The sequence below is a fragment of the Manduca sexta genome, chromosome 6 (assembly GCF_014839805.1).
Source record: "Manduca sexta isolate Smith_Timp_Sample1 chromosome 6, JHU_Msex_v1.0, whole genome shotgun sequence".
NCBI lineage: Eukaryota > Metazoa > Arthropoda > Insecta > Lepidoptera > Sphingidae > Manduca > Manduca sexta.
In genome coordinates, this window is record NC_051120.1 from 2,692,469 (window position 1) to 2,716,341 (window position 23,873).

The 23,873-nt window shown below is 34.4% G+C and overlaps 1 protein-coding gene and 1 long non-coding RNA gene across 2 annotated transcripts; one reads left to right on the forward strand and one right to left on the reverse strand.

Moving 5' to 3' along the window:
- Window positions 1–5,518: 5,518 nt before the first annotated feature.
- Window positions 5,519–22,772, reverse strand: LOC115451599 (ralA-binding protein 1). Its single transcript, XM_037446961.1, is given in 12 exon segments — window positions 5,519–6,399; window positions 7,558–7,741; window positions 9,487–9,611; window positions 10,773–10,953; window positions 11,571–11,722; window positions 13,675–13,784; window positions 17,127–17,343; window positions 21,173–21,392; window positions 22,217–22,326; window positions 22,328–22,353; window positions 22,571–22,591; window positions 22,594–22,772. Coding segments are annotated over 12 exon segments (2,055 nt in total). The 5' UTR covers window positions 22,655–22,772; the 3' UTR covers window positions 5,519–5,751.
- On the forward strand, window positions 19,326–23,873 carry LOC119193373. Its single transcript, XR_005113935.1, has 3 exons — window positions 19,326–19,661; window positions 22,971–23,498; window positions 23,730–23,873. It is a non-coding gene; the product is annotated as an uncharacterized LOC119193373 (long non-coding RNA).

Genomic DNA, 23,873 nt, shown 5'->3' on the forward strand with positions numbered 1-23,873 from the left:
AGAATATTTGGTATTTTGTGATAACAACCTATAGCCATTCAAGGAAATTGGACCATAAATTAATAATATTTTGCTCAAAGTAAAAAAAAATGGTAGTAGGCGCACTTGCCTCCGGAAATGGGGTAAGTGCGCCTGTGTAAAAAAAAACGCCAATATGAAACATTATAAAGAAAACACTCATTTTAGTCCATAGAGAAATAAGTTTTACTCGCAATGCTCTTGGATAATTTTTAATCACTCAATATTATAACAAACTATGGCTGTCAAATGAAATTCGGGGTAAGTGCGCCATATATATGTAAATCAGGGCTTCAAAACATTTTAGATTTTTTTGCTATATAAGATTTTTGCTATATTAGAGTTTTGTGTGCGGATATGTTGGAATAAAAAATGGTAGCCCTAATATAAAATCCATTTTATTTCTAAAAACCAAAATAACATACAAAAATGTAGAAATTAACAATTTCGAATGCGTTATAACCTCAATTACTTCTAGAATTTGGCCTTATGACATTTGATATGTTTTAGCTGCATTATATCCAGATAACGTGCCTGATCGAACAGTTGGAACCTATTCACGTAAAGTTGCTCTAGACCAAGGTATTTCAGTTTTTCTTTGTAAAAAGAATTAACTAATACGCCCTTTTATTTAAGTCGGCTCGAAACAAAATACCTTGAGTACAAAAATTCTGCTGTTAAGTATAACATTTTTATAATAATAATTCATATTAGTAAAACTTATTCTCAAAAAGGTTGGTTATATATGGATCAGGGGCAAGTGCGCCATACGACTATTAACTGTGGCGCACTTGCCCTACTCGACAATTTTAAGTACATTTTTTCGCATTGCTAAAAATCCTTTATTTTAGTATATATAAATAAAATTCAGACAGGAAGTTAAAATAAAAGGTTTAAACTATGTATTCACCTTACTGGTTTACAGAAATATGTTAAATATCTTGAAATATTTGATGTTATCTTTCACGGGGTCATCTCTGTTTACAGGTCTAAATGACACTTAAAATAAAATGGCGAATAAATCGTATTAAAATGAACATAGCCATTTATGTTTTTAGTGGAACTGTATTTCAGTTAGTAGCATCGATATAAGATTGCGGTAATTGTATAACATCAATAGTTTTCGATTTATTTAGGGTAGGTGCACTTACCCCTTCGGCGCACTTGCCCCGACTGACCTTATACATGGTGGACACTGATGGTACAAATGGCGATGTTATTGCTCGAGGCGATCTCTACCAATCATTGGACGGAGATGATAAAAATAGTGAACAGGGCAGTTTAAGGCGTATGTAAAAAAAATTATAAGAAGATATAGAATACTCAATGCAAATATACATATACGGTATAGTTACGTATGTTAAAATTAATATGCAGTGGCGGCCCTAAACGACGCGAGGCCTCAGGCGAAAACAAAAAGAAACAGACGTGAGGCCCCGGGCAGAGTAAAAAAACGTTCCCCTGTTTTAATAGTTGCGTCGGTAAGAACGAAAAAAAAAGGTCCTGCGAGACACCGTCCGAGGCCCCGGGCGGTTGCCCGGTTTGCCTCCACCAAAGGCCGCCTCTGTTAATATGCAGTTAGTTTTATTAGTGACGTTTGTTAGAGTTTAAACACTTTAACAAGGGGTGGTATAACATAAGAATAATTTCTGCCATATAATGTTTGTCCACTAATTTAGTTAGGTTAGTATTTGTGATATCTAAGTATTTGTTTATAAAATATATCTACTACATATAGGTATAATTTATTATAAGTACCTATATGCATGTTTTGTACAATGTTGGCTTGATAAAATGCCTGCATAGACCTTGATAGTAGCAAAGTAGGTACAAAATACTCATGCAATGACGTCTAACGAACAGTCTTGTAAATTCCTAATAGAAATTAAAGCTAGTCCAGTGGATCAGTTTATAGGAGCAGGACCGGCTTTAAATATTCAAGGGCTCCGAGTGAAATCTTTTCGTCTCTTCTTTTTTCTTTCGATCCTCAGCGTATGCTGTGCAGTGCTCCCCTATTTAAGTTTTTTGGCGCCTCTTTATTGGCGACCTTGTTTTTTTATGTCCGTGGCGCAATCCTAGAGCTCTTGCTCATAGGGCAACTGCCCGGCCCGCTCCATCCAGACGCTAAGGGTACCTCGGACACCTAGAAGCTTTCACCACCAAGGGTCAGACCACCCCCTGATCCATGGCGACTGATTGGAGCAACTACTCCGTTCACCTTAGACTGGCCAGCCCTCCATAGGAGTTTAGATAAAACCGGGGTCACCCCCCAAACGACACTCTAGCTACGGCCCTGTTTTTTCAGCCTGCTTCTTTACACTACCGGACTTCACTTCGATTGTTCGAGGAACAAGCGACCTTACTATAATTTATTGCGGAACCATATAAATAATCAATATTTTATCCATTATGAATGACATGGTAATACATTGTTTAATTTCCGATTGTTATTTGGCTTTTGACACTTCAATTAAATAGTTAATTATTAGGAAGGGTATAAAACCGATTTAATTTTGTCAATGTCACACAAAATTTTACGTAGGCAGCGGTACCCCAATAGTCAGTCCATACGTGCTAATTGGTACTGGGTCCCTGTAACAAATTGACAACAGCATATCCTTGATAGAGCTCCGCTACCTCCTTAAGTTTATTTAATGGACATAAATGAAGTATTATATTGGTTTTGCAATTAACATTAAAAGGATAATAATTATAAGTATTATATTGTATATACGTATGACACAATTTCCTTCATTTACAGCTACAATGGTAGTGATAATGTAACATATCAGAACGATACGAAATCATACGGATTGTATCCTTGATAATTGATGTGTGGGTGATAATATTATTTGGTTATGCAATTAGTTTGCGCTTTCTTTTTTTACTTTTTACGAATCCTATTCAAAACAACTGATGATTTGAAAAATATTTATTTATTTTTAGGACTAAAAATATCTAGAAAAAAAGAGCTAAAAATAAATAGCTCTCCTAATACGTTTGGTGACCTAAAAGTTAAAATGATGATTCATTACTTTGAAAAAATGTGATATTGCTAACAAACAGGCAAAAAGTTTTTTTTTTAGATAATTGTTTTAAACATATGAAACACCATAATAGTCACTGTATTAAGGCGATGTTATACAGACAAAGTACGTCATTTTAAATAACAACAGTACTAAAGCGACGGTATACAAAGAAGATATTAATTTTAACAATTGGTTTCAACACTCTTGTAAGATACTTCTTAAACATCATTGAACGCTGATATTAGTGTTTATGGTTTTGCCTATTTGAACTAGGTATAAAAATATCCAATAATTTGGTCATCGGTCAGCCCTCAAATATGAAGTATATACTTAGTTTTCTAATTTTTTTTTCTGGTACTCTTTCGCCTTGGTAACCAATTCGCTGCTCTTGCTTTGACATTTCGTTCGGAGAAAAAGATCTGGGGTAGCTGTAGAGATGCTCACGATGTTTTCACAGCGTGCAAAAGTTACGTGATGCATTTACGTTATAATTTTTAAAGATACATTTGTGGTTTTGTTGATTGGATTAAACTTTCTTCAAACCCTTATCGATATCGTTCATGTGTGGAAATATTTACTTAGAGTTAGGGCGTCGTATTCCGTCTACTGGGGCATATCCGTCTTTTTGCAATTACGGACGTTCTAATCGAAGAACAGCTTTCATAGCCCCGTAGGTCAAAACATTAAAAAAAATCTCTGTTTCCCTATACAGATTTCAAATCTATCCTTTGATTAGAATGCACTTAAAACACGGATTCGTCTCCGTAGACGGAATAGGGCGCTATTTTGTTGTATAAATACTTGGGCGTGGTCGCGTTTAAAAATAGGGCACCTGTCTACTTATATTCTATATAGATGCTCGTTCACATTATTATTAAATTAAAACCGATCTGTTTGTCACGTACTGATTCACTTTTGATAAAACTTTTGCAGAATAAACGTATTAAACACGATATCTATAGTTTGTATATTTCCACGCGGCCATGACTTACATACGAGTGGGAGTCGCGGGCACAGCCTAGTTTATATATAGCAATGGAAAGCGAACTGATTGAGATCACCCACTTGTCGCCTAGTTCTATTCCTGTCTTGATGTGTCAGATGTGGATCGCTGTATATCGGGTAAACAAAATTACGAGCGCACTAATAAATATTTTTCTATCTCGGACATTGTCCCGGTTTTATGGTACGATTGTTGATTGTCTTCTATTGTTTGGCATTACTGTAATTTTAATGAGACTGATTTTTTTTTATAATTTCTAAGACTTTATAGAATAAAAATAATACAAATAAATTAGCCATTGCAGTTGCATAGATAATATAAATAAATTGTTTGATTTCTAAATTCAGTATTGTTATAATTTATTTGACGCATAACATTACCTGACGCGTAAAAAAAATTTTTTTTGACTTGCTTACAGATTAGTTATTTTGATTGGTTCATTCTCGGAATCGGTTTGAAGATTGAGATTGGGATATTTTATTGCAAAAGGCTGTAAATCATAAGATTTAACAGTTTACGCGCTACTTAGACTGCGCACGCTTTCTCTAGGTCGATTAGATCTGAATGGAATTTCAGGTAATTTTAGTACTAACTAATTTAATTGTATATTTTGTATGATGTATGTAGGCATTATAAATATTTTAGCATAATCTAATGTAAATAATAAGTAGGCATATTGTTTTGTATCGTACAGAATATAGAGTTGTTAGTTCCTGTTATTAATCACGTAGTTCGGATAAAATTAAAACTTATGCATTATTGTAATCATAAAATTTATTTAGCGTATTGAAATTTGGGTATAATGTCACGCGACGTCATTTGTAAGTGGAATTTTACACAATTTTTACGATATTTTATTGCACATAAATTATTACCTACTGCCAATAGGTTAATTAGGGGCATCAAAGGGTATTCCATTATATTACATTTGATATGAGAACTTAGGTGTTAGTTTAAAATTCTATTCGTTGCTGAAGGGTTTTATATGCAGGAGAAATCAATAAAAGAACAAAGTATGGTCTTCCACATAATATGTGAGAGTCCGGCTGGGTAGGTACCACCGCGATGTTTATTTCTGCCGCCAATCACATAGTAACTGGCTAAGAAATAGTTCTGCTCTGCCCTTTGTCAGTTGTCACATTGTGAGCCGCCTTTTATACAGAGCTGTCATTGGCAGAATTGTGGTATAAACGATACAGTCAAACAAAATAAATTGGATTTGATTGGATACAGTCCCTGAACTGTTTTGTTTTGCCCTGTACTTATTTTGCAGATATTATTACTAACTACCCGACATTGCTTTCTACAAGAATGTAATACCCATTTTATCGAAAAATGTGTAGATAGTGAAGTTCGGAGTATTAATTAAACCCACTATTTTACTATATTTATTGATAGATATTTAATTATAGAGATCGCAATTCATGAATATTTTAATCAGTTATTTCAAGTCAATAAAAGACGATACGATATGATATTTGTAGTTTTAATAAATTAGTACTAATGTAGTCACATTAATATCTTATGTTAAAACATAAAATCTAAATCATGCAAACATGCTTTATCTACAAAATTGTTGACATTAGAAACAAGCACAATATCGATATATCGATAAATTAAGTCGATTATTATATTTTCGTAACGATTAAAGCCCATAATATTTAACACTAACATACATTTATATATTTTGAGACTACAACTCTAAGACTTGGACAAAATCTCCTTCATAGCTAGTTCGATTTTCAATTGTACACACGCAACCCTTTCTTGGAATATTTGATTTATTAAATTCAGTCTTTTCTGCTCTAAAAGAGCGTTTTCTTTGATCAGTCTCTGCCTTAACTCTTGCTCCTCTGGCGTATATATTTCTTTATTTTCTTTATTCGTCAATGCATTCCCTTCCTGTTTATTTTTCAACGCAACATGACTCCTAAGTTTGACGATTTCGAACTGTTCTGAGTTGATTTTCGCTTGCAATAGCGACTTAAGTTGTAAGTATTCCGCATTTTCGAGCTCCAGCCGTAACACTTTCAATTCTTTTTCAGTTAGTTTTGGTTTTTCTTTCGCCGGTTCTGCGGGTGGTTGGTCTTCCTTTGGAGAAACTTTATCGAGTTTGAAATCGAAGTTATCTTCGAATTCCGCTTCGAACGTGGCGTCTTGAGTGGGAGATTCTTTTACATCGAATGCGTCAGTTGTCGATGTTTTAACTTCTTGTTCCTGTGACGTAGAAGGCTCATTTTGGGAGGTACGCTGTACAGGCTCGTCATCCAGTGCTTTCTCGTCTATCGATTGCTGTTGGGTTGTTAGCGCGTGGGGTTCAACGGATCTTTGAACTGAGCGTAGCTTCCTCTGTAATTACAAACAATTATGTAACAATTTGAATTTGATACAAAAATGTTATAGTTGTCTACACTCCTACCATAGCATTTATAAACGCATATACACTCGCCTTTCTCTAGTGGGAGTAAGCAGAAACTATATAGTACCAAAAGCTACCATTCTGACACGTCTAATAAATTTTTGCTAGGTTATTTTCATTAACCTACTCATACTAACGGCGTAAACAAATTAATAGCGCACAAACACGATCACGCATTCATACTGTAGAGGTAGACAGAACTATTGAGTGCCACAAGCTACCATCCAAACACGCATTTATTTTCTTTCCCTCGCGTATTTACTGTTGCTATTGGCGTGCTTATAATTATCCAATATTTATATACCGACGATATTAGCGACAATATTTATTGTTCGTAATACGGACCGAATGGCGCCGACTTGTGCTCATTACCGACTTTCATGTACTTCTTGTTACTACTGCAATAAAGTACTATTTATCGATAAGTGGGAAACACTTGAAAACTTTACGGAATTATGGACAATTCGATGAACTTGTGTCAGTAATTGAATCGACATTATCGATACTTATAAATATTATTTTAACTAACATTTATATTATGAAGTACTGATTATGATATTTCTGCCTCATGGTGGTAATTGTCGCTTCTATAGTTATCAGAGATAGCCTTTCCGATGTATTCAATAACCCATTGCAAATCAGAACAAAGTTTTTGTTTTTGATATTCTAATAAATGGATTGATATGAATTATATTATGATGATAAATTATAAACGGATCTGATAAAATAATAAATTATCGTATATAAACAGAGTTAGTTTTTATTAGGAAATTACACGGGTTGAAGCGTGAAAGAAGACAGAACGTACAGTTTTTGTTTTTAGAAGAAACCTATGCAGTCACAATAAACTACATAAACAAGGAGGTTGCGTTCATATTTCTTCAGGATCAAAGATCAAGATTGGGAGAGTTTCCAATACTTTATAATCCAAGGTGTTGGATGGTATTTCTACTGTTTATGGGCGGTGGAATCGCTTACCATCAGGCGGACGGCAAGCTCCTCTCGTAATTCAAAGCAATAAAAAGTGCCGTATCAAAAAGTGCGTCAGAAGTAAATTAACCCAATACAAAGTGACAAAGAAGAATGACCTTAAGCTGAGTGACGATCCTCTGCGCCTCCCAGAGCTGCTGGTCCCGCGCATGCGTGATGAAGCCGGCGTGCATCTCGGCGTGGATCTGCGACAGCAGCGACTCCTGCTTGCGCAGCTCCGCACTGATCTCCACGGCCGAGTCCGGGAACTCCGCCGGCAGGGACTGGAGCGGCGGCACGTATCTGATCGAGATATTGTTAGCTTACAAATCTTATAGTGGCAGTTGGTAGCACACTTGGCATGTTTGGGCGAATGTTTGCGTTATTTCGCCAATACAATATTAGCTTTGTTTGTATATAGCACTAAGTCGATATTTCTTTGTTCAAAAGGTGGAATTTTTTTGTCAAACACGCCAAGTGCCAGCATGACGTATGCGTATGTGAGCTTGCGAGGGCAGCGCGTGTAAGTCTGTTAAGGAAACAAATGCAGAAATAGTTAAAGTAATTGATTACTTTCAACAATATGCAGTAATTATTACACATCGCGCTATAGAAAGAGATGAAAAAAAAAAACTGACAAATGAATATAGCATATTAACTTAAGAGACAATTGGTTAACTTTGGTTCGCATCGCCTTTATTACTCGCATATTATATTTTGTCATAACTCTCATCTGTAAATCAATATAATATAATACTGTCCAATATTTTATAACCCTTTCAGTACACGTTACACTCCAATGAATTTATATTTGACGCCTAATAAAACTTTATGAGCAACCCGTACTTCGACGTTGTTATAGTTTCTATTATTTATGGGCGATTGTATCGCTTACCCTCAGGCGAATGGCACGCTTGTCTCCTCATACGAAACCAAAATAAAACATAAAAGGAGCGTAAATAGGGGACCGGCCTATGTTTGATTTTGTACATTATTCTATACTAGCTTTTGCCCGCGGCTCCGCCCGCGTTATAAAGATTTTCAGGCTAAAGTTTTCCGTTATACAAGTACTAGTTTCCCGGGAGCCTATGTTCTTCCCAGGGTTTCAAACTGTCTCCATACCAAATTTCATCTTAATACGTTGGGTAGTTTTTGAGTTTAACACGTTCAGGCAGACAGATGCAGTGGAGGACTTTGTTTTATAATATATTTTTTAGAACTTTTTAAGAGGAACAATCCCGTCATACATCATTGTTGCATAACTCTAACCGTTTACGCAGCGCACGCAACGGAAGCTCTCAAAACTAATAACTTGTCCCCGTTTTAGCAACATGTTTTATTACTGCTCCGCTCCTATTGGTCATAGCGTGATGATATACAGCCTATAGTACTCCACAAATAAAGGGCTATCCAACACAAAACGAATTTTTCAGTTCAAACTGGTAGTTCCTGAGTTTAGCCATTACTGCTCCGCTCCTATTAGGTATAGCGTGATGATATATAGCATATAGCATTCTACGAACAAAGGGCTATCTAACGCAAAAAGATTTTTTCAGTTTGGACCGATAGTTTCTGAGATTAGCCATTACTGCTCTGCTCCTATTGGGTATATCGTGATGATATATAGCCTATAGCACTCCACGAACAAAGGGCTATCCAACGCAAAAAGAATTTTTCAGTTTGGACCGGTAGTTCCTGAGATTAGCGCGTTCAAACAAACAAACAAACAAACAAACTCTTCAGCTTTATATAATAGTATAGATGTAATGGTTAATAATACGAAAAAGAAGTACTCCTCCTCCAAATGAGCGAGTAATTCATATTTAAAATACTGTAATGTGCAGAAGTGGGCGCGATGTGGGGATATCGCTTCATCTCTTTCTTTCGCACGCGTCTTCTCTCAACTTGTTGATTTTTTACCGAATTTTAATAATTCCTTTTGTCTTATAATTTATATTATGTAAATATTTGATAATAGTAAAGAACAACAATGAGTCCGGTACCCTATTACACAGCTCATAGGTAAAAATGTAAGTAAGGTTAGTTACTTGGTAAGCTGTACATCAGGGAACAGTTTGTCGGCCTTGGTGACGAGGTAGGTGAGGAGGTTGAGCGACATGTTTAGCGCGACACCCATCGCACTCGACAGCGTCTGCATGTTCACTAGATTCACCTGGAATATTAACGTGCAAACATCGTTAAAGGCGTGTGTGGTTTATTTATTCCTTATTTATACATTTTTGAGCGGCGATAGCCTAGTTGGGTGTGGAATGGACTGCCAAGACGAATGTCCGCGGGTCAAATCCCAAGGGCACAAACTTCTGACTTTTCTAAAATCATGTGTGTATTCTTTGTGAATTTATCGTTCGCTTTAACGGTGAAGGAAAACATCGTGAGGAAACCTGCACATCTGAGAAGTTCTCTATAGGAATTTCGAAGGTGTGTGAAGTCTACCAATCCGCACTAGGCCAGCGTGGTGGACTAAGGCCTAATCCCTCTCAGTAGTAGAGGAGGCCCGCGCTCAGCAGTGGGCAAGTATATAATACAGGGCTGATATTATTATTTATTATTATTATACATTTTGTTAGAGTTTTATGTTATTTTTTCATCATTAAGGTTTGAGCTCTGTGAATGATACGCCTGATAGTCGGTATGGAAAGTGCCAAAATGAAATGCTTTAGTTGAATGTTATAATGGTATTACAACATCAGTGTGCATTCGTATCTTTGTTTGGTTATGCCGACTATATAGTTTTTTTTTTGTGAGCGCCTTTTATATTCGAATGCGCAATGATGTCGTACCATTATAACTAAATCGTTTCATTTTAACACTTTTTGCGTTCAGACTTGCTGGCATATAATTTACAGAGCTCAAACCTTAATGATATAAAAATAACACAAAACTGTAACAAAATAAGATAAGGTATCAAAAATAGCAGAAGCGCAACTGGTACACGAACTTCAGCCGTGTGTATTCCGTCCTATAATGTGATAGGGATGAGCTTATCGCCATATCGGGTTCAAATTCAAGATTCTAGACGGATAATGAGACGAAAAATTCAATATCCTTTGCCCGACTCGAGAATTGAACCCAAGACCTCAGTCCTAGTCAGAGCTAATAAACCAACTATATTAAAGCCATTGTCAACAAATGATCTCAAACGCGTTTTTCGAACTATCTCAAAAACGCACCAATCAGAGCAAATGTTTTTTTTGACATGCTTAAATGAGTTAATTTGATTGGTTCATTTTCGAAGATTGAGATTGGGACCTTTTATAGAAAACGATTGATAGCCAATGTCTTCTACATCGATCACCAACATAGTTCTACACACCTGTTCATTGCTAACGACGCTGTGAAAATGGCACATGACCCAACTCAGCAGGCTGTAGTTGCAACTCGGCAACTTGTTGATGAGCGACATCATTGTCGCCTCGCGTTGCGGCTCAGCGATGGCTGTCGCCTGCTCGAATTGACCGTGCAGCTCTTGTGTCAGTATCGATTCGGGGAGTTCACTGGGGAAATAATTGTGTATTTTAAATATTAGTATAAATCACTTCATTCACGAAGACGCGCTCCATTACTGTCCCTAATCGCCTTCAGTGTTCATGAGAAGTGTGAGTGCACACGCACACTGCGATGGATAGCGTCGGAAAGTGTTTGGATCGCATCGTAGTGGGGCGCATCTTTGTGGATGAAATGATCTATAGTACTATTGCTATTAATTAATTCGTATAAAATCCAGTCATCAAATGAAAAAGAAAGTTTTTTTTTTTAAATACCACCATTAACATTAACTGTTCTCCACACAGGCTGTGAAATATTAGAAAAACACATTCGTTTTAAATATACTATCGTAATCTCAATCTTTAATCCGATTCCGATACTAAACCAATCAAAATAATTGATTCATAAACATGCCGAAAATACTTTGTTCTCATTGGTCCATTTTCGTGATAGATCGAAAAAATCGATTGAGATCGTTTATTGAAAATTAGTCGATAAGCAAAAAAAAATTATAATTACGCATTTTTCTTATAAACACTAAGCCACCTTCTCACTTCTTCGATAGATGGCGTGTCACTCAAATACAAATATAAATCGATTACAATTTATTGTTTATAAATATTACCTGATGAACATTTTGAGCATTGCGCACGCGACGGGCACGTCCCAGTGGTAAGGGAATGTGGGCCCGCGGTCCGTGAACAGTTTGCGCAGTTGTTGAAGCTTTATCTTGTCAGGTTCCGTGCGGTAGATTTCCTTTGATTTTATGCCGTGTGCCTGGAAAACAATTTGTATTCATTTATAGATCATAAACTCACGCCTTTTATGTTCGAAGGGGTAGGCAGAGGCGCAACTGGTCACAATAATTTAGTAAGTACCACGCAGTACTTTGTAACTCAAAGTTGTGTGTGATGGAACTGTTCATGGGCGGTCGTATCGCTTACCATCAAGCTAGCGACTCGTCTGGTCATTTAGAGACAATAAAAAAAAAATACTCAAGTCATAGGCACTTCCAAGCCTTTGCGGTAACTACAAAAGGTTACAAACCCATTTCAAGCGCTGTTTCTAATCTGTATTGGCACGTATCGAATCTAAGGATGCTCTATTGTTCAACAATACTGCATTTATATTCCATACGCACCAAGCTACAAGGAAAATTAAATCCTAAACTAAATGCTACAAACATGAATAGACTCGATGTTTATTTTGAAAGTTGAAGTGTTTAGGAAATTAGAAAATAATAAATAATTATGTAAGAAACCAAGAAAATAATTATATTTTTTTTAAAAGTTTGTTAGAAAGTGAATATATTTATTGTGGTGAAAGGAATTATGTATTGTAGAACTTTCTGGGCGGTGGTAATTTAAATGCAAGACATCTAGATTCTTATTTGCACGGATTTGTATCGGCTCTGGTTTTTGATTTCGAAAAAAATCCAAACATTTTCAAACTTATTGGAAAATATAGTGGCAAAATTGTGGAGCTTGGAATCATTAAAACAATAATTTTTGACACTCTATTTATAAGAAAAAGATATCGTGGCGGAGTACTCAACTCATAAAAATAACTTCATTAAGGTCAAAAGAGGTGGAATAGGTAACTACCTAGAATTTTGTTTTTTTGACATAAGTAGCTGTCGGTTATTGTCATTCGCTGACTCTATTGTTCTGAGTTCGCTGATATAAAGGGAAAATTAAAAAAAAACTGTCATTAGTTGTTATTCTTCAATCCAATTTGTTGTAATTACAACGCGGTTAGTCTCAGAGACAAATAACCTAAATCTTTGACAACTTTACTTTCTATTGAGGATTTGTTCCAATGCAGCAACATTTATATTTCGAAAGCGTTCATTACAAACTTGATATTAAAGTTAAAAAAAAAATACAAAATCGGAGTTCTTTAAAATTAAACTATTTATTTCAATAAGCTCGCTTTAGTTCCATCCAATTTTATATAAACTATCTTAGTTAGGATTTCTGTCGAATAAAAATTGCTTTTGCACATGTCCTTTATCATTGTTTTGTGATGCCGACTGAATGTACGCCAGCCTTTACTTAATAACAAATACATGTTTAAATAACTTAGCGACGAATGACCGTCTGAAAGTCTTATTTCAGCTTTAAGTATCATATTAACAACACTAAGTCTTGGTAGAGTAAATAAACTTCTGCATTTAACGAAAACTCACGGTTAATTAACTGCGCCCTTATTTGCATACCAAAGCAACTCTTAACTGATTTAATATTTATTTTGTCTTGAACCGTATGAATATTTTTAAGTACGTAAATAAATAAAATTATATTTTATTTAATAGCATAACATAATCGAATGAAATCGATTGTATAATCGATTTATATAGTAATTTTGGTTTCAATCGATATTCTAGTAGAATATTTTTCGTTTCACACACACGGTCACGTGGTCATTTTTTTTTTACTTTACGGTTTAAATGGAGTTGCCAGTAATTAGCTTGTTTGAACGCGCTAATCTTAGGAACCACTACACTAATACTGATTTTTTGTTTCACTAATAGGAATCTATATTACTCCTGAATTCTATAGGTTATTTTCTATCCCAGGAATATATTTATCCCGGAAAACATGCCCCGCGGACGAAGCCACAGGCAAAGGCCACTTGTATATAAAGTTAAAAAGAAACAAACAGAATACTTTTGGCACCAAAGCTATCACACTTCAGACAGCACCCATTCGTCTCAACAAGTCTGTTACCTGTAAAAAGTCGATGCTGTCGCGCACGACGAGCGGCAGGCCGGTGTCGTCGTGGCACCTCGAGCGCTCCACTGATTGTTGCAGCGGTACACCGAATATAGGGAGCGCGACTGAAATTAATTCGTCTTGTTATAAATAAAAACGACCAACAATTAGTTATAGACATGTGTACAGGGAAGTAATCAGGGAGGGGGCCAGAGGAAGCCGGGGCCCTAAATTAAATTAAAATTTATTAAATGTGAAACTTAAAACCAACGCAGATAACTAGAATAGAAAAACTCTACGTATAAAACGTCCGTCGTTTTTGTTTTAAACAAAGGAGATACATATTAATTATTCTTTTTGTAAGTATAAACAAAGGAGATACATATTAATTTTTTTTTTCAAATACTACGAATTACTGCTAGTATCGAAGCGACCTTATATGAAATTTATTCAAAAACAGTAAAAAAACATTTTTTTTGTGAACAAAAACAAAACATTACTTTTGAGACAATAGTAAATTTTATCTACAAATCGATCGATTGATACCCAGATAAAAAAACAAATCAAACGAAACAATCTGAACGATAACACGAGATAGTATTTCAACAGTATATCATCTGTATTGCTCACCATCAATTGAGAATCCATTGATAAATGGGTTCATATTAAAAAAAAAAAACACTTCAAGTAGTGAAGTCGATGGCAGACTGAAAACGTTTGCTTTGTGCCTTATCTATCGCCTTGAAAAATGTTTTCTTTGCACAGATAATGTACCTTTTTATTATCGTAATTATCGCTACGACTGTTTTGAATATTCAAACATATAGGATAAGGTTGGTAGTACATGTGTTAGATTTGATCTGATAAATGATTTCTATGTTTTGACAAGTAGAATAAATATATATTCTGAACTTGTTTTTCACCGACTAGTAAATGATCAAGAATACACTAATTCTTCTTAATAATTAAAAAAAACACGAGTCGTTGATTGAGCAATATTACATTAAATAATACTTATAATTATCATAAATGAATATATTATGACCTATAAATAACGGAAAAGTAACAAAATACCGACTTGTCCCACTCGCGAAATTTCTTCTTCATTAAATATATATTTAGAGACTTTTAATCTATAAGATTATGTCAACCTCATCGTAACTTAAAATTATTTACCAAAGTAAATATTCCATCGTCGTATCAGTAATTACTGTACGTGTGTTTCTTTAAACAGCAATTAAATTATTATTGTAGGTGATTTTCCTGGATATGCAACGGCATAGATGAAGTAACAACAGTTTTCTACGAATAATTGTAAACCATGTTTAAGTAACCTATTTATAGATAGTTGCGTCTAAACTCTAAAGCCTTGCTTGGTGGAGGTAAAAATTTTGTTCTCAGACCTGGAAATCACAAACAAAATATAACCTTACAGACAAAATAAATATACGACAGTACTGTGGCGAACAAAGCGTAGGTGATATGATTATAAAACATACAAATAGTATTAAATATCGATACTAAATTCAAAGGCCAGAGATGCGAGCAATCTAGTAGGTAGGAACACAAATTATTCATCGCTTACTTATTATTCTCAAGAGACACGTTACATATATAATATGCATGTGTTGCGTGCTAGTTTTTTTAATGTTTGTCTATAAATGCAAACATTGCTAGACAGTTATTTATTATATATGTTAACATTGACACATCTAATCATTATATTAAGCCTTGAACTCAAATTTTTAACGATTATAGGGCTTGACAATTTCTTTAAGATCATTCAAATTATCGACAAATAAGGCATTAACACAGTAGCCACTCTGTTGATAGATTTTTTTAGAAATTTATGCGTATAGGGCGAACGGCGCAGTACTACTGTCTCACAAAAATTGGTGCAACATAAGTTAATATTTAATGTTAGATTTGCTATCAAAACTTATAGTTCTTATCTCGACAAAAAAAAAAGATCGTATACCAAAACTTATATCTGGCTTTCGGCCAACGATGGTAAGGAAGCAGTCAAATCAATTTAGGTATCACTATTAAATAGTATAAACATGAAAAAACGCATTAACCAATATTTATAATAAATGTGTGGCATAAACACCGAGATCAAATGTCAGTTTCACAGTCTGTAATAACTTCAGTAGGTAACGTCTATAGTGTAAACAAACAAGTATGAGTTATATTCATGATACATTTCAGTATTAAAATAGTACATACTGCAATTCATAATAAAAATAAATTAAATACGAACGGGTTAAAGCTGATTTAAATGTAAAAAACGTAGCTAGTAAAATATTCTATTGATCTGTTTACATTTTAGACCAAAGGCACGCGGTTTCGCTCTCATGAAAGGCTTTTTCCACTGTATACTTTACCTAGATACGAACCCTATGTCTAGGACATGGTATATTACTTATATGTGTGCCAAATTAACGTTAAGTAAACTAAACAGCTATAGTCAAAGTAGTTTTAGGATCTGATCCCCAATGTGCACCCGCTTAACTTCTCAGCATATTAATGTTTCTAAAAGCCCTTTTGGAAATGAAGTCAATATGATTATGAAAGTTCAGCTTATTGTCTATGATTACGCCTAAAAACGTTTTTCATTTACATGCGGAATGCTTGTATTACTGTATTTAAAATCTGTTTAATGGTTTTCGCATTTACTTCAAACATCAAAACTTCTTCAAAACCCAACCATATTAACAAACTATCTAATACATACACACATGTTACTTACTACACATACATCAGACGCACACAATGATGCCTTTGATCAATTTGATGGGTAGACAAAGACGCAACTCCTGCACCAACTTTTCGCCGTGTATTCCGCACCATAATGTATATGGACCGAACCTATCGTGATAAGGCGTACATTCCGCATTTCAGGGCTGATACTGATATAAAACCAAATACCATTTTGACCGGCCCGGGATTCGAACTCGAAAACTCTCCACTGAAGCAGTCGTAATACATACGTATGTATGTATATATAACATACTAAGAAGGTTGTAATTCTATAAATACATAATTTTATGGACCGATGTGTTATTTACTTCAAAACAATTACGTGCTCTACTGCGCTTTCAAATTATATTGACAATTTTAGGTATATAATGCAGGCGACGCATGACGTAATCAGCTTTTAATGCGCGTGAAATGTAAAGATCATGACATTGAACACGATTTCTGCTGATATTATATATAAAAAAACAAAACAACTGCCTCAGTGGCATGGTTGTGTGGCGGAACGACTGCTGTGCTGAGATATCGGCTTAGGATTCCAGGTCGAGTAATTCATATTAAAGTTTTCTTGTCAGTATCTACCTGGAGTCTGGAAGTGTACATTCTAATAAACCCTTAATTAGATGTGTTGACATAGCTGGCGCGATAACGCCTCAACCCACCCCTGAAAAAAGAAAACAGCGTGATATTATGCATGTAGAAGAACTTACCTCCTAAAGTAAATATTTCCTCAAACGGCACGCCCGAAGTCACTGTAGACGGAACCTTCGTCAGTTTTTTATCTTTCTTGTCTTTGTCCTTTTCTTTCACCTTTTCTTTCTCCTTATCTTTAACTTTATCTTTGTCCTTATCTTTTGTCTTTTCTTTCTTCTCATCTTTGAGTTTCTCTTTAGATTCTAATTTAAATTTAGCTTTCTCTTCTTTTTCCTGAGACAAAAATGAATAAATAAATATTACATTCTCAGTATTATCAGTTTTTAATATTCAGATATGCAATTTAGGTCCTAAAACGTAAATAATTTTATTTTACATTTCAAAATCAATTTAACCTATTATTATAATTAGACAACAAAAATACCAGATATGGAACCCAGACAGTATAAACAGTATGAATGAAATCATACAAACGATATCACATAAAGGCGATATTATCTAAATCGCTATGGTCTTTTTCTTCGAGAAAACGCTTGTAAATAAACATAACATTGCCGAGTTAATAGAGGATAAAAGATTCAAGTGGTTTTTCGTGTCGCGTTATCAAGGATTTCTAACCGACCTAATAGCCGAAATTGTATGTATAAGTATATCACTGTTATTCTATGTCCCTAGTTAGTAACGTATGATATTAAATTTAGTTTAGGCATCATTTTAATTAGAAAATCAGTTATCACAGGGTATTAACAATACCTATGTTATTTAGTAAACAAAAAGGATTTGTTGTCTTTTAATTGCAAACACTGAAAGCCAATCTATTGCAATTTTGATTTGAAAATGAAATTATTTGGCACTTTGTATTCATTACGAAAAACAACAAAAAAGACCGAGAAAATTTCAATACATAAAGATATATATCAATCTATGAATCTTATATAAAGATATATAAGATTCATAGATTGATGAATTTACGATAACATCGAAACGGGCATTTTAATTTACACATTTTTAAATCATATTGGTCATGACCCCCCAAAGCGCTGCCTGAATCCGTGCCCAACTCATACGGTATAATAACACAGCCCATTGCAAAGATTTGTTCGTATTAGCCAAGCTGTACTGAAGCCAATCGCATTCATGTATCAAAAGTAAGGTCTCGAAATTGACCTACATAATGCTGGCTATACAACGAAATTTTTGTATTAACATTACTCGAATACTTTGTTCTACATTACAGAAAAAATATCAAGGATTTCCCACATGTTTTATGCTTCATTTGGCATTGTTTCGTGCTACTAAGAGAATTAATTACTTTGACATGTATTTTTGTTTTATATTTCAGTTTGAATATTATTAATATTTGAAACAAATTTTAATAGGTATTTATAAAAAAACAAATGGCATTTACATCCCAATTCGTCATTAGACTTTTCCAATAACAACCATAAACAAAAAAGCCCTTAGTTACACTGGAAATTTCTATAACTAGACGATTTTAAGTATAATAATTACAATTATAGTCACAAATTTAACATGCTAGTCATAAATTAATAACCATCGGACAAAACCAACACATCTCTTTGTTTATCTTAATAATTTTGCAATAATTCAAATGAGTTTAATGAGATCCAAAATTCAGTATCTCGTGCAGAAATATCTGACATTGATAAAGAGTTATTGATAAACATCAACAAACTGAGGATGTGTTGAAGGTTCGCGATCACTCGAACAACACGATCCATCGATCACGTGCTCATAAACGATTTTTCCACCTACCGCGGTTTTAACACAATGAAAACTTTCTCCACATTTCTCTTTTGGCAACATTTTTTAAAAAATATATTCAAACCGCTCTCCAGAAAAATGTAAACAAACGAAAATCCATAATCTTATCACGATCGTTGCACTACAACACAAAAATATTTACAAAACACAGACAATTTTCAATAAAAATCACAAAAAACTACACACAAAATATCACTCGGCGTAAACTTCGAAAACAAAATCGATACCTTAGTAAAAACGCTTCGCAGGTGATGCATGGCGCGATTTCAAGATCCAACTGAATAAACTATGACACTCAACTGCGTCCGCAAGGCCAAATCACCCACTAAACAGCGAAATTATGCAAAAGGTATCAACCGGCGAAGCGCGAAAACTCAACACATCAAACAAAATGTTATGCACATAATTATGTAGTATTGTGTGCGATTTACCGCGCGTGATACATTTTTTATATTAGGGTGAAAATGTCAGATTGTGTTTTGCAGTGACTTTATGTGGAGATTTGGTGATGCCTCTGTGGCGTAGTCGTGTTGCGTATTAGTTACGAGTGCCGTGCCAAAGTTTCGTTGCAGCTCAGGTCGTATAAAATGCCTGGAGTTAAGAATTGTGCCCGATAATTACATGAGAACTAACATAGCTGGTAGAATGTGGTTGTCCACCTCTACCAAGCCCTTATGCTGCCTTTATATGATTATTTTGAAAACCTGATGAATATTTCCTTGATCTGCAAATATAGAGACTTGATAACGATTCCAGCCTGGAGACTCCATTATTCCCTAATAGTCCCGGTAAATTCTCGAGCATAAGTATGTATCTGATTAACATTTTCTTCCCGGAGAACGTAATATTGTTTAACTCGTTCTATATCATGCGTAAAATGCTTTAGGACCCTTATGAAAAACAGCTACGTGATTCCAAACTTCGATCGGCTTACAATTAAAATAGAAATGATTCGAAATCTTTTCTAGATCTTAAATCAATTGTAACGTTTAAACATTACTCAATTGTTAAGTTACATTGGAGCAAGTAACAATGAAAATCTTCGTATATTTGTAACAGTAGTTTTTTCGTGGTACGAACACAAAAGGGTATTGTAAACATGGACAATTACTTATAGCTGTTTCGTTGTAACGATTTTAAGACCTTATTTTATTGAAAGTCAGCGTAAATATTTAATTTCGTTTAAATAAAACTGCGATTCCATGCGCTTTTAATTAATCTTGATAAAAAAATATCAGTTTAGTGGTGTCCTGGGTTAATATGTTTAGTGGTGTCCTGGGTTACATTTTTAAGAGTGAAATAGCAATCATTTAATTTGTTTATCGATATGAATTTTGAATCGACTAACTGACAGATTATATTCTCGATTTGACTATAAGTTCCCAGTTAGTACTACAATGCACTATTGTACGAAATTAATATCTGCTAAGATGTACTAATTTCACTTCAGGGTTTTTTTTTTGATACACGGTACGAAAAAGAAACACTTCATTTGATGTTAACGGCATCCAATTGGATAATTGATTGCTGAGAAATAATTAACTCCGACAGTTGAAACCATTGTATCGGCATGTCCGAATGTACCTACTCGTTTTTAAGCATAGGTCTAGAAATTTCTAAATGTAAGAATATGTCGCTTTTGGTTTTATAACCATGTTAACTTTATGAGTCACGCCCGTTGTCCAGCAAACCTGACTGGCTATATAAAGCTGCGTGAGGTGTAGGAAAAGCAAGGTTGTAACATTCATCAGTGCAAGATGCGTGGGTAGTGTATTTAAACTTTATGGTTACATTAATAGAGGTCAAACTAGCATATAACATTATTAATTGTAATTGGTCTATGTGACAGCGAAAGGAAATAGAGCTTTATTGTTTTTTTGTTTCTGTATGAGCCATTGGGAGTTAACAGACAGTTGTGTAGGAATTTCGTACGCCTAGTCTGCGAAAAATGACAATGACATGCAAAATACACTATTAACTTAAACATTCTTGACCTATTGAATTCTAAGTATGAATTTTAGTTGTTTGTATAGTATATACATAAAATTTTTGCATGAATTGAATGCACACTGGTTGCATTTTAGTATGATATTATCATTTATTCGTTTTTTATTGTTCTCTTTAGAGCAAACATTCAAATTAATATTGTCAAAGGGATCAAAGGTTGACTAAACCTCAAGCTAGCACACACATCACGCTTCATGATTTTATTATTAAGTATTAACTTCAGTTGAAATTTTTATTTTATTGCAGGCAAGTGTAATGAAGAGGAGTGTTGTTATCCACAAAGGAAATAAAAAAATATAATTAAACTTACTTTATCCTTTTCCCTTAATTTCTCTCGTTTTTCCTTTTCTTTCTTTTCCTTCTCTCGTTCCCGTTCTCTCTCTTTCTCCTTCTTCTTTTCTTTTTCATTCAATTCTCGTTGTTTGACAGCATCTTCTAAAACCTTCTCCTTGTCACGTGACTTCTCCCGTTTCTCTTTACTCTTGGTTGGAAATTTGAATGACTTCGTTTTCTTTGATTTTGATGGACTTCTGACAAAATAATATAGTTAGAGATCTTTTACTTGCAAGTGACTGGGTTTTCATCAACTCAAAATTATTTAGTAATAGAAAGAAACTTTTCACACTAAGCATAGTGGAGTCTTTTGTTACATTTTTTTTTTATTGGGTGGGTAAAATTTTTAGTATAAGTACTAGTACTTTAATTTGTATAAAATGAAAAATGTTCACCCTTTATATTATTTGAGTTACGACATACAGAAATGATCGATCTAGGAAGTCAAGTGAAAGACTCACGACTTTGGTTACTTTACATTTGACAACTTTTTAGAATCTCGGGGGGGAGGGGCAGCTGCCCCTCCCTGCCCCCCTTTAGCAATGACCTTGCAAACCTTTCAAATTAATTAAATGCCATGTTTTGCAGTCATTTGATGTTTGAACACAGAAACTTTATAATTGATTTTGAATGAATTTGGCTCATACATAGACTGAAATATCTTTGATTAAAATATTGGATACTTTATATTTTGGAAAGTACATGAGGGTACAACATGGTAGAGACACAAGCTACATCTGGCTATATCTAATTTATATAACTATAATGTAGAGAAAATGTGCCCATTTTAAGCACAGTGTGTAGAACATAAGTACACAAGGGATTTGAGATTTCGCACAATTAAAGTTCATGGAGAAGAGTGCAGAAAAATAAAGTTTGTATATAATAATATATGAATAAATAGTTTTTATATAATATATAAATAAATTCGACAGTCAAATTTTGGTTACTGGATGACCAGTAGAAAATAAAAGAAAACCATAGAACCTGTCTGAAAATATATCAAATTAGAAATACTGACTTGGTATCAGTGTCTTCTTCGGAGAGCTCTCCCTCAAGCTGCATAGCCCCTGTCTTTTCTTTGATTCTTTTCTTGTCCTTCCGTCGTCCCAATAGATCCTTTTTTACATGGTTTCTCATGCTCACCTCCGTCGCTAACTGCAATCAAGCATACGTGCGGAATGTGTTATGAATAGAGATAACAAAAAAAACTGCTAAAATTGCTTATTATAAGTGTACACACTGCAGTCATTTATTTATGGCGGAATATGTTTTTGAGTATCGTTATGATTCAAGACTTTAGTATACTTAAAATGTTTATTCTTAGAGTTTTATAAGATAAACTAACGAAAACATACATAATTATAATACTTACAGTCACTTTCATTGCTTTTCGTCCACTCTCGGAAGCGTAGAGACCTGGAAAGTCTTTTTCTACATCCGGACTCTCGAAATCCATTTTTATTTCTACTGTTAACGTTGTTTATCAAATATTAGCTTTATTTGGGCAAAAATATTTCTTTATCATTTCGAATAAACATGGATGTTCGTATAATATTTGTCAAATTTGACAAATGTGACACTTGACTTTACATGCTTGAACTTTATCATGATCAATATTTCTAACATAAATTTATATTATAGCTAAGTATAGTTTTGGAGAGGAGGAAGAAGAGTATAAAAATCCGATCTAAGAGCATTATATTGTATTTTGGAGTTTAGAAATGGCACCCATCAATAGAGCTCGTTAAGTATTTAATCTTATTTATTTACAGGTGCACGGCAAAGTGACCCTACTGCACCTGATGGTAAGTGGAGTGGAGTCTATTAGAATGTCAACTGACGAGAGATGATTACTGGGTTTAAGCTTCTTGATGATTACCGTTCGGCAGTCGAGAAAAATATCTCGGCCTGTTGAAACCGGATGTCCACCGGCTGATCCCGGAACGCAACACACTTACTTACATGGTCCATTAAATAAGGTTTTAGACCTTGTGTACGGTGGTCGCTATCCGAGCGGATATAAAATATATCCTCTACCAGCGGAAGTACATGGTAACAAGTATAAATAGGTAAATGGTGCGTCGTTTTTATATAGTCTTAGAGCTAACTATATTTTAGTTTTTATAACGTAATATAAAACAATAATTTATAGCAGAATTGCCTGTGACAAAAAAGAGGTGGCAACACTGACAGCTGTCAGCTGATGTTTACGTGTCATAATGACGTTCGAAATCAACAAATGAAGTCAATTCCATTAATTTTTATTAAAAATAATTTTGGCATTCAATAACCCAATTATGGTTAGTATTTCCTTCAATATTTGTTTCAAATTTCAAGTAATTATAAAGAATTGAATGTATAACTATGTAAATAAACTGTAACGTAGTTTTAATACGCAATTTCTTTTGGGTCGGAATGTTTTTGTTTTTAACTTTCTAACACGCTAGGGAAAGCAATTCAACTGCTTATACATACTACTGATATACATATAATATAATTATAAATTATCATAAATACTTAATGGTTTTCAGAAAAAAATATTACACCTTCATATTTTAAAATAAGCATGTCATGGTTCGCGGAGCTCGCGGGGAAGGCGGAAAGTCTTCTGGTAAACTTTGATGAGCAGACTGGGGCCGCTTTACGAAATCATAATGGCCCGAAGCAACGTAAAA